Consider the following 11,625-nt stretch of genomic DNA (forward strand, 5'->3'; position numbering starts at 1 on the left):
GCTGATAATAGTAGAACTCTGAATGTGGATTCCACTGCAATGACACTACCTATGTCTGATCCAACTGCATGGGCCACAGCAATGAATAATCTTGGAATGGCACCACTGGGAATCGCTGGACAACCAATTTTACCTGGTATGCTATTTTTAATCACGTCACAAGTGTTTCTTTTTATTGACCATGTGGTAATAAATATAACAGTATGACACAACTTATTTTGAAGTTGACATTTACCAGATTCTGCCTAGACTGTGCATTTTTGTAATATGAGCTTTATAGGCTGGGTGGCCAGTAGTTGCTAGTATACTCCCTGTTGCACTATGGGCAAGGTAGGGATATATCTGATGCAAGATATGGTCATTAAATATTTAAATAGCTCATTGAAATAAAAGACAACAGGATTTGGAAAGGAATTACAAAGTTTATCTAATTTTATAGATTTAGAGGAGACAGATAAACATGGAGCAGAAATGAGAATGGACTTAGACACCTCAAAAATCATGGATTCCTAAAGTGGGGGAAAGAAGATGGTGGGAACCATCCCAAAGTTGTTCACATTGAATAACTGTTCATATTTTTTTTTAAAGATTTTATTTATTTATTTGACACACAGAGAGAGACAGCTAGAGAGGGAACACAAGCAGAAGGAGTGGGAGAGGGAGAAGCAGGCTCCCGGCTGAGCAGGGAGCCCGATGTGGGGCTCGATCCCAGGACCCTGGGATCATGACCTGAGCCGAAGGCAGACGCTTAACGACTGAGCCACCCAGGCGCCCCTGTTCATATTTTTTTAAACATAGTAACCATTAAGAGAATGGACATGGTGTACTGATTCCATCTCCACTAAGGATAAAATCAGAAGAAAAATGCCACAGCATCTGAAGCATTTGGTTTAAACACAAAAAAAGTCTTCTGTGCTGTCAGAACTATTATTAACCATTAAAATGGATTTGTGAAGACATTAGGGAATTGCCGTTTCAGTGCTTTTAAAATATCCTAAACGTTAATATCTCCAGGTTCATTTAATTGTGATGCTACTTAAAAGAATGACAGAACCAAGCTGATCAAGTACCTTGCTACTCAAAGTATAATCTGCAAAACCTGGGAGCTGTTAAGAAGCCCAGAATCTGGGCGCCTGGGTGGCTCAGTCAGTTAAGTGTCTGCCTTCGGCTCAGGTCATGATCTCAGAGTCCTAGGATCGAATCCCACGTCGGGCTCCCTGCTCAGCAGGGAGCCTGCTTCACCCTCTGCTGCTCCCCCTGCTTGTGCTCTCTCTCTCTCACACTCCCTCTCTCTCTCAAATAAATGAACAAACTCTTAAAAAAAAAAAAAAAAAAAAAAAGCCCAGAATCTTAGGCCCCAGCCCAGACCTACTGAATCAGAAGCTGCATTTTAACATGATCCCCAGGTTATTCACAAACACAGTAAAGTTGAGAAATGGATCTAGAGTGATGCCACTTTGTTGTGCCATTTGTTTATATAGTTAGTGACCCCCACTCCCCAAAAAATAATTTCATAATTCCAGTTCAGATTTTGAATCCTTATAAGTTATAATGGGGACATGGTAGGGTAGGAAATGATGCTTAATAATCTTAATAATAAATTAAGAAATTTGGTTACATAGAAACTAGGAAACAAGCATAAAAGTAGCCAAATGTAAAGAAAAAAAATATGTGAATTAGAAATGGGTGGAGGGCAAAGGAGCTTGGATTCTATATATGGCAGAGGCAAAGAACTGTCCCACCAAACTATAATTCATGCTCTGGACTATCATTGACTAGATTGCATCCTACTCCATTAGACCAACCATGATTGAAATGAGCAACCAGGGATCCTTTGAGGGCCGAATGATTGGACCATAGATCTCCTTGGGTTTTGAATGACTAGTGGGGCCAATCTGGAATCAGCAGGTGCTATGACAGGAGCCAGTATTGCATAATAGTTAAGTGCTCAGACCCTAGAGTCAATCTGCCTGACTTCCAAGCCTGTTTCTTTCACTGCTTTATCTTGAGTAGTTAAATATCTTCTAGGAGACTCAATTCCTTCATTCATAAAATCAGACTAATAATACGTAACCCTTAGGGGTTTTGTGACAATTGTGCTTAGGACAATGCCTGGCACATTGTTAGTGCTCAAACATGTTGGCTATTAAAATACTTTAAAATCATTGTTAATATATTTTTTACAGATATTTCTAAAGGGTATAATAGGTCTTTAAATTTAGTTCTTCTTCGTTATTTCACTGTAATACAATTTAAACTAAAACATTATATATTATTTTATAGCTCCATATGGAGTGGTCCTGAGTCACAATCTCTTATAGTCTAGAGAGATTAGACAATCTGATTTGCCTTCCATTATTACCAGTTTATAGAAATCTGAACTGTGTGGGTATATGTCCTGGGAAAAATGTTGAGGCCAGATCTGCTCTGATGCCAAGGGAACTCTATGTTATTTATATCAGATAATTTGTAAATTACCACATCTAAACATAAATCTATGCTCACACAGTAATCTTTGATGCTTAGCTACCCATCTATAATGTGAAGGAAGAAAGGCTTAGCATAGAGAGTAAAAAAATCATCCAAACCATCATTATAGGCCCAAAGCCTATGCTGGGGACAATAACAGGCCTAAAAAACTAGGTAGGTTTTCTTAACAGTAACTCAGAGGGCTATTCCTACAGAGAGGGTATCTTGCTTAGTATTTAACAGCATAGGCCTCAAAGACAGACTGCTTGGGTTTGGATCCTTGCTGTGCCACTTCCTAGCTATATGACCTCTCACCAGTTACTTGACCTGTCTGTACCTCAGTTCCCTCATCTGTAAAATGGGAATAACTATAGTATCTACTTCATAGGATTGCTGTGAAGATTAAATAATATGCTTATCCCAATGTTTGGCATATAATAAGCACTCCATAAAGGTTAACCATCATCATTATTATTACTATTAGTAGTACTATATGCTCTTTAAGATAAAGGAAATACTAACATACTTCCTTCAAATGGCTGCTAAGCTGCCACTTAAATTGAAAGCATTTGGGTGCCATGCAGCCACTGTCAGCTCTAATGAGTATTCCTCACATCCACCTCCAACCAGACATTTGAAAAGTCAAGAGTAATTTTAATTTCTACTTCTAGCCCTCTTTATCTATATCCTATTTTCTTAAGCACTATGAAGAAATAGATTCTCAGGGTCCCCTTCAACTTTGTGTTTCAATGATCTTTAGCTATGCTCTACGGAAAGTTATTTGACTTTTTGGAAACCAGATCTTAGAAATGCAGATATATTTTTAAGATTTATATATCTATTTATTTGAGAGAGAGACAGAGCACATGAGAAGGGGGAGGGGCAGGGGGAGGAAGAGAGAAGCAGACTTCCCGCGGAGCACAGAGCCCCACACCAGGCTCTATCCCACCACCCTGCGATCATGACCTAAGCTGAAATCAGGAGTTGGATGCTTAACTGACTGAGCCATCCAGATATACTGATATTTAGTTTAGTAGTGCCCTTCTTGTCTTAAACAAGGCAGAGGATCATGGGGGAAGAAAGGAAAAAATGAAATGGGACGAAACCAGAGAGGGAGACAAACCATCAGAAACTCTTAATCTAAGGAAACAAACTGAGGGTTGCTGGAGTGGAGGGGGTTGGGGGGATGGAGTAGCTGGGTGATGGACATTGGGGAGGGTATGTGGTATGGTGAGCGCTGTGAATTGTGTAAGACTGATGAATCACAGACCTGTACCCCTGAAACAAATAATACATTATATGTTAATAAAAAAAAGACCTGGAACACAATAGGTGCATAATAAATATAAAAAAAAATACATGGGACAATAGTATTGGGCTGAGACATACTTTGTGAAGCTATCTGTAAAATCACTTGAGTTTTGGGTGAACTAATTTTTTCTCCTCTGTATTATTTTAAGAAGTCAGTTTAACCATGAGGTTAGAACATCGGTTCTGGATCTGGATTGCCTAGGTTCAAATAAATCTGTGTTCTACCATTAAGTAGCTGTGTAAACATTAGCAAGTTACCTAACCTCTCTAGGCCTCAGTTTCTTCATCTGTAAAACAAAGATATAATAGCACCTATGTCATAGGGTTGTTGTGAAGATTAATGAGTTAATACATTAAAGTCCTAGAATGATGCCTGGTTCACAGTAATCTCTCAGTGAACTTAGCTACTATTATTGTCTCAAGTTCACATCTGATACATGGCTCACAAAAAATTGAATTATGGCTCATTTGTATTCTTAGCAACGGTGAAGGGTAACAAATGCAGAAATGAAATCTTCCCCAGGAGAGGTGCTGGACAATGGCGCCACTGACTGCTCCCTGTAAATCTGAGGGGGTGTCCACAGAAATGGAAGGTTGGCACCACACTCCAATGCTGCGTACCCTTCTTCTTGCCCAGGTTTTGGGAAAGGGTGCCTGTTATCTTTATTATGTAATGTTTTAACCGAATGGGCTAAAACATCCCCAATCCTCTCTCGGCCCCTCGAGATTCCTTAAAATGGAAATGGCAGACAGCCACGTGGAACTGTTCCCCAAGGTCACCCACTGATGGCTCAGTAATCAACTACTTTTCTGCCCCTTAGGTTTCCTACCAAGACAGCAGACCTTTTTTTGTGTGCTGTTTCATCTGGCCTGTGACAATAGAAAAGGCTTTTGGCATTGATGAAAAACAAATGATACATAAGCTTCCTTGACTTGCCCTAGAGAGCTCAAATCCATACTGTCATGGAAGCTGAGTCTCTTGGACACATACTTGTCATCAGGGCAGTGTCTGGCTTATTATGTTCATTAAGTGGGGAGCAGAGACAGGCCATCTCTGGGTTTTGGTTTGGAGCTCCCTTTCATCTAACATGGTGTTTTGTACAGCTGCTATTCAATAAAGTTAATCCACAATGATGGCAGATTAGAAGGTCCCCTCTGGCTGGCAGTTGTCTTTCCTGCAAGAGTATTTGCTTTTCCAAGCTGGTCAAATAAGACTAATGTTAGTTTTCACATGAAGAGAGGGACCAAAAAGAGTCAGGCCTTCTGTTTAAGGAGCATCATTCAGCCCATCATTGCAGATGAATCCAAGGATGGACAGATTAAGGAGTACTCATTGAATACTGTGTGCTGCTTCCTTTATTTTCCCCTCAGTTAAAATATCCTTAGCATCCAAATGTGGAGCCTGTGAAGTCCCAAAGGAGAAGTGTCTCTCCTTATGGTGTCTCCACTTTATTGACTATGTCACTTCCATAATAGGAGATGTTGGAAAGTATGGACTTATGGACCTTATTCCCAGAGCAAGACACTGCCCATCCACGGGCGTTGTCATTTTTAAGAAGGCAGTTCTCAGGGTGCCTGGGTGGCTCAGTCAGTTAAGCATATGCCTTTGGCTCAGGTTGTGATCCTGGGGTCCTGGGATTGAGTCCCCCATCAGGCTCCCTGCTCAGCGGGGAGTCTGCTTCTCCCTCTATTTCTGCCACCCCCACTCATGCTCGCTCTCTCTTGCTCTTTCTCGCTCTCTCTCAAATAAATAAATTCTTTTTTTTTTTTTTTAAAAAGGCAGTTCTCACTGAACCCAGAAGGCCAACTCTGATGGGAACAGAAAGAAAGAATGAGGATGTGTGACACATGACAGGCCACTGCTCTACAAGCTCCCCAAGGAGAGCCAGACTTGTGCTTTCATTATATTTAATATCTTCCACAAAAAGAATATGCCTTCAGTGGCAGATAAGGTTGAAATCCTGAGAAAGGAGAGCACTGTTCATCAGCATGGTGGACACTTCACTGAAAGCCAATGATATATAAAACACTATAACAAATAGAATTAGTACCTCCGTAAAACAAGCTTAACACTTACCCAGTGATGGTACTCTCAAGACTCCCCATGGAAATTATTACAAAGAGTGGCCAAGTGAGATCATTTGCACATTCATTCATACAAGAAATATTTACTGAGGTCTGCTATATGCAAGGTACTGTGAGAAGCCCTGCGGATAAAGCAATGAACAAAAAAAGATAAGATGGGGTGCCTGGGTGGCTCAGTCGTTAAGCGTCTGCCTTCAGCTCAGATCATGGTCCCAGGGTCCTGGGATCAAGCCCCACATCGGGCTCCCTGCTCAGCCAGGAGCCTGCTTCTCCCTCTCCCACTCCCCCTGCTTGTGTTCCCTCTCTCGCTGTGTCTCTCTCTGTCAAATAAATAAATAAAATCTTTAAAAAAAAAAAAAAAGATAAGATTCCTGCCCACATACTGCCTTCAGTACTTTTAGAACCCCCATATTTTCTCCCTAATGCAGCTCATACATCTCATGTATGAGATGCCTCTTGAATGACAACTCAGAGGCTTCCTATCTATTTTGTTCATTTGTGCTTTTATTCAGCCATCCATTCATTAAAAATATATTGAACTAGGGTCCAGGGGATCAAAATGGGCATGGCTCAATCCTTGCCTTCAAGCTCAAAGTCCAGTAACAGAGGCAGGCAAGTCAATATCACAACACTACAGTGTAACAAATGTCTTAGTTAGAAACATGTACAAAAGTACTGTTTTAGCTAGAGTGGGATGAGAGAGAGTGATAGGTAGGTGGTCATGGTCTGGGAATGTTCACAGAAGTGGTAATATTTGAGCTCAGTGACCAGGGATATATAGAAATGTGGCAGGTGGGAAAAAAAGAGCTAAGAATGATCCAGGAAGAGGAAATAATGCATCAATGACTGGAAAGTATGCAAGAGTATATGGTATGGGGGCAATGGTTAAATGTTGAGTGGAATTACATCACCCCATTCCATAAAGACTTTAAGGCAGCTTATAAGTAAGGTTACAATAAAAGAGAAAAATTACAAGTAAAATAAACCAGCATCTAAGAAAATATAAACGAATATCAAAGGTGAAGACCAGGTAGGGAGGTTAATTAGAATTCATATGTATAGGTCATAGGATCCTACTCAATTTCTAAAGTTGAGCTGTACCTGTGACCAGGTAGCCAAAACAAAAAGGGAAACCTAATTAGCTACATAATTTGCATTTTCCATGAAGAAAAAAATATACCAAACCTCAGAGAAGTCAAACTTTTCATACCCCTTCACAATTTTGTGTGTGTTGGACATTTTTGTTCTGAAAGAATCTTTTCATACAGAGCTTCATATATAGGAATGGACACTAGTGAGGAGCTTGAGTGATTTCTGAAGCCCAAAGATGGGTGTGTAGCCCAGGACTAGTCAATATTACTTTTCCTAGTTTGCTGCAAAATATAAGAACTAAAAATATAGTGATTTTTACCTAAAGCTAAATTTGCTCAATTGAAAGAACTGTTCTTTATTCTGAGATTATAGACTTTCTGCATTTTTGGTTTTAAAATGTTCTATCTTTTTTTTTTAATTTAATTTAATTTTATTATGTTATGTTAGTCACCATAAAATACATCATTAGTTTTTGATGTAGTGATCCATGATCCATTGTTTTCATATAACACACAGTGCTCCATGCAGTATTATGCCTTCCATAATACCCATCACCGGGCCAACCCATCCCCCCAGCCCCCTCCCTCTAAAACCCTCAGTTTGTTTCTCGGAGCCCATAGTCTCTCATGGTTCGTCTCCCCTTCCAATTCCGCCCCCCTTCATTTTTCCCTTCCTTCTCCTAATGTCCTCCATGCTATTCCTTATGTTCCACAAATAAGTAAAACCATGTGATAATTGACTTTCTCTGCTTGACTTATTTCACTTAGCATAATCTCCTCCAGTCCCATCCATGTTGATGTAAAAGTTGGGTATTCATCCTTTCTGATGGCTGAGTAATATTCCATTGTATATATGGACCATATCTTCTTTATCCATTCATCTGTTGAATGGCATCATGGCTCTTTCCACGGTTTGGCTATTGTGGACATTGCTGCTATGAACATTGGGGTGCATATGGCCCCTCTTTTCACTACATCTGTGTCTTTGGGGTAAATACCCAGTAATGCAACTGCTGGGTCATAGGGTAGCTCTATTTTTAATTTTTTGAGGCACCTCCACACTGTTTTCCAAAGTGGCTGTACCAACTTGCATTCCCACCAACGGTATAAGAGAGTTCCCCTTTCTTCACAACCTCTCCAACATTTGTTGTTTCTTGCCTTGTCAGCTTTTGCCATTCTAACTGTTGTGACGTGGTATCTCAATGTGGTTTTGATTTGAATGTCCCTGATGGCTAATGATGATGAACATGTTTTCATGTGTCTGTTAGCCATTTGTATGTCTTCTTTTGAGAAGTCTCTGTTCGTGTCTTCTGCCCATTTTTTGACTTGATTATTTGTTTTTTGGGTGTTAAGTTTGAGATCTTTATAGATCTTGGAAATCAGTGCTTTGTCTATAGTGTCATTTGCAAATATCTTCTGCCGTTCTGTGGGTTGCCTCTTTGTTTTGTTGACTGTTTGCCTTGTTGTGCAGTTTTTTATCTTGATGAAGTCCCAGAAGTTCATTTTTGCTTTTGTTTCACTAGCCTTTGGAGATGTATCTTGAAAGAAATTGATGGATTCCTGTCTCACATTGAGATCTTTCATCCATTTTGAGTTTACCTTTGTGTATGGTGTTAGAGAATGTTCGAGTTTCATTCTTCTGTATATAGCTGTCCAATTTTCCCAACACCATTGATTGAAGAGACTGTCTTTTTTCCATTGCATATTTTTTTCTACTTTGTCAAAGATTATTTGACCATAGAGTTTAGGGTCCATATCTGGGTTCTCTATTCTTGGTCTATATGTCTGTTTTTGTGCCAGTACCATGCTGTCTTAGTGATCACTGCTTTGTAATATAGCTTGAAATCAGGCAACGTGAAGCCCCCAGCTTTGATTTTCTTTTTCAACATTCCTTGGCAGTTCTGGGTGTTTTCTGATTCCATACAAATTTTAGGACTGTTTGTTCCAGCACTTTGAAAAATGTCATTGGAATTTTGATCGGGATGGCGTTGAAGGTGTAGATTGCTCTGGGTAGCATAGACATTTTAACAATGTTTATTCTTCTGATCCATGAGCATGGAATGTTTTTCCATCTTTTTGTGTCTCCTTCAATTTCTTTCATTAGTGTTCTGTAGTTCCTAGAGTATAGATCCTTTACCTCTTTGATTAGGTTTATTCCGAGGTATCTTATGGTTTTTGGTGCTATTGTAAATGGAATCGTTTCTTTAATTTCTCTTTCTACAGTTGCATTGTTAGTGTATAAGAAAGCAACTGATTTCTGTGCATTGATTTTTGTATCCTGCCACATTACTGAATTGCTGTATGAGTTCTAGTAATTTAGGGGTGGAGTCTTTTGGATTTTCCACATAAAGTATCATGTCATCTGCGAAGAGAGAGAGTTTGACTTCTTCTTTGCCAACTTGAATACGTTTTATTTCTTTTTGTTGTCTGATTCCTGTTGCTAGGACTTCTAGTAGTATGCTGAACAATAGTGGCGAGAGTGGGCATCCTTGACGTGTTCCTGATCTGAAGGGAAAGGCTCTCAGCTTTTCCCCATTGAGGATGATATTTGCTGTGGGTTTTTCATAGATGGATTTTATGAACTTGAGGAATGTTCCCTCTATCCCTATACTCTGAAGAGTTTTAATCAGGAAAGGATGCTGTATTTTGTCAAATGCTTTTTCTGCATCAATTGAGAGGACCATATGGTTCTTCTTTCTCCTCTTATTAATGTGTTCTGTCACATTGATTTGTGAATGTTGAACCACCCTTGCATCCCGGGGATAAATCCCACTTGGTCGTGGTGGATGATCCTTTTAATGTATTGTTGGATCCCATTAGCTAGGATTTTGTTGAGAATTTTGGAATCCATTTTCATCAGGGATATCAGTCTGAAATTCTCCTTTTTGATGGGATCTTTGCCTGGTTTGGGGATTAAGGTAATGCTGGCCTCATAGAATGAGTCTGGAAGCTTTCCTTCTGTTTCTATTTTCTGAAACACCTTCAGGAGAATAGGTATTATTTCTTCTTTGAATGTTTGGTACAGTTCCCCGGGGAATCCATCAGGCCCTGGACTCTTGTTTCTTGGGAGGTTTATATCACTGCTTCAATCTCATTACTGGTTATTGGCCTATTCAGGTTGTCAATTTCTTCTTGTTTCAGTCTTGGCAGTTCATAGGTCTCGGTAAGGTATCCATTTCTTCCAGGTTGCTTAATTTATTGGCATATAGTTGTTGATAATAATTTCTAATAATTGCTTCTATTTCCTTGATGTTAGTCGTGATCTCTCTCCTTTCATTCATAATTTTATTAATTTGGGTCCTTTCTCTTTTCTTTTGGATAAGTCTGGCCAGTGGTTTATCAGTCTTATTAATTCTTTCAAAGAACCAACTTCTAGTTTCATTGATCTGATCTACTGTGTTTCTGGTTTCTAATTCATTGATCTCTGCTCTAATCTTAATTATTTCCCTTCTAATGCATGGCTTAGGCATCATTTGTTGCTTTTTCTCTAGTTCTTTAAGGTGTAAAGTTAGTTGGTGAATTCGGGATTTTTCCATTTTTTTCAGTGAGGCTTGGATGGCTATGTGTTTCCCCTTTAGGACCGCCTTTGCAGTATCCCATAGGTTTTGGAGCACTGTGTTTTCATTCTAATTGGTTTCCATGAGTTGTTTAAGTTCTTCTTTGATTTCCTGGTTGCCCAAATATTCTTGAGCAGAGTAGTCCTTGGCTTCCAAGTGTTTGAATTTCTTCTAAATTTTTCTTGTGATTGAGTTCCAGTTTTAAAGCATTGTGGTCTGAGAATATGCAGGGAATAATCTCAGTCTTTTGTTATCGGTTGAGACCTGATTTGTGACCCAGTATGTGGTCTATTCTTGGGAAAGTTCCATGTGCGCTCAAGAAGAATGAGTATTCTGTTGTTTTAGGGTGGAATGTTCTCTATATATCTATGAGGTCCATCTGGTCCAGTGTGTCATTCAAAGCTCTTGTTTCCTTGTTGATTTTCTGCTTAGATGATATGTCTATTGCTGAGAGTGGAGTATTGAGGTCTCCTCCAATTAATGTATTATTATCAATATGACTCTTTATTTTGGTTAACAGTTGGCTTATGTAGATGGCTGCTCCCATGTTGGGGGTGTAGAGATTTACAATTATTAGATCTTCTTGTTGGATAGACCCTTTAAGAATGATATAGTGTCCTTCTGTGTCTCTAACTACAGTCTTTAGATTAAAATCTAATTTGTCTGATATAAGAATTGCTACCCCAGCTTTCTTTTGAGGTCCACTGGCATGGAAGATGGATCTCCATCCCTTCACTTTCAGTCTGGATGTATCTTTAGGTTCAAAATGAGTCTCTTGTAGACAGCATATGGATGGGTCCTGTCATTTTATCCAATCTGCAACCCTGTGCCAATTTATGGGAGCATTTAGGCCATTCACAATGAGTGATTATTGAAAGATATGAATTTATTGTCATCATGTTGCCTGTGAAGTCCTTGTTTTTATAGATTGTCTCTGTAAATTTCTGTTCTATATCACTCTTGGGGTCTTTCAACTTTTATAGAACCCCCCTTAATATTTCTTGCAGGCCCGGCTTAGTGGTCACATATTCTTGGAAGCTCTGCATCTCTCCATCCATTCTAAATGACAGCCTTGCTGGATAAAGTATTCTTTTTTTTTTTTTTTTTTTTTA

The 11,625-nt window shown here is 39.3% G+C and overlaps 1 protein-coding gene across 5 annotated transcripts in view; it reads left to right on the forward strand.

The window, feature by feature from the left end:
- Window positions 1-11,625, forward strand: part of ENOX2 (ecto-NOX disulfide-thiol exchanger 2) — a 285,542-nt gene that overhangs the window by 210,544 nt on the left and 63,373 nt on the right. For all 5 annotated transcript variants that reach the window (XM_032428212.1, XM_032428214.1, XM_032428209.1 and 2 more), the window contains one exon: window positions 2-136. In XM_032428212.1, the coding sequence (XP_032284103.1) occupies window positions 40-136 (97 nt within the window). In that variant the 5' untranslated portion in view covers window positions 2-39. The remainder of the gene's footprint in view (window position 1; window positions 137-11,625) is intronic.

This window comes from Phoca vitulina, unplaced genomic scaffold (genome assembly GCF_004348235.1).
Source record: "Phoca vitulina isolate PV1807 unplaced genomic scaffold, GSC_HSeal_1.0 scaffold39, whole genome shotgun sequence".
NCBI classification, from domain to species: domain Eukaryota; kingdom Metazoa; phylum Chordata; class Mammalia; order Carnivora; family Phocidae; genus Phoca; species Phoca vitulina.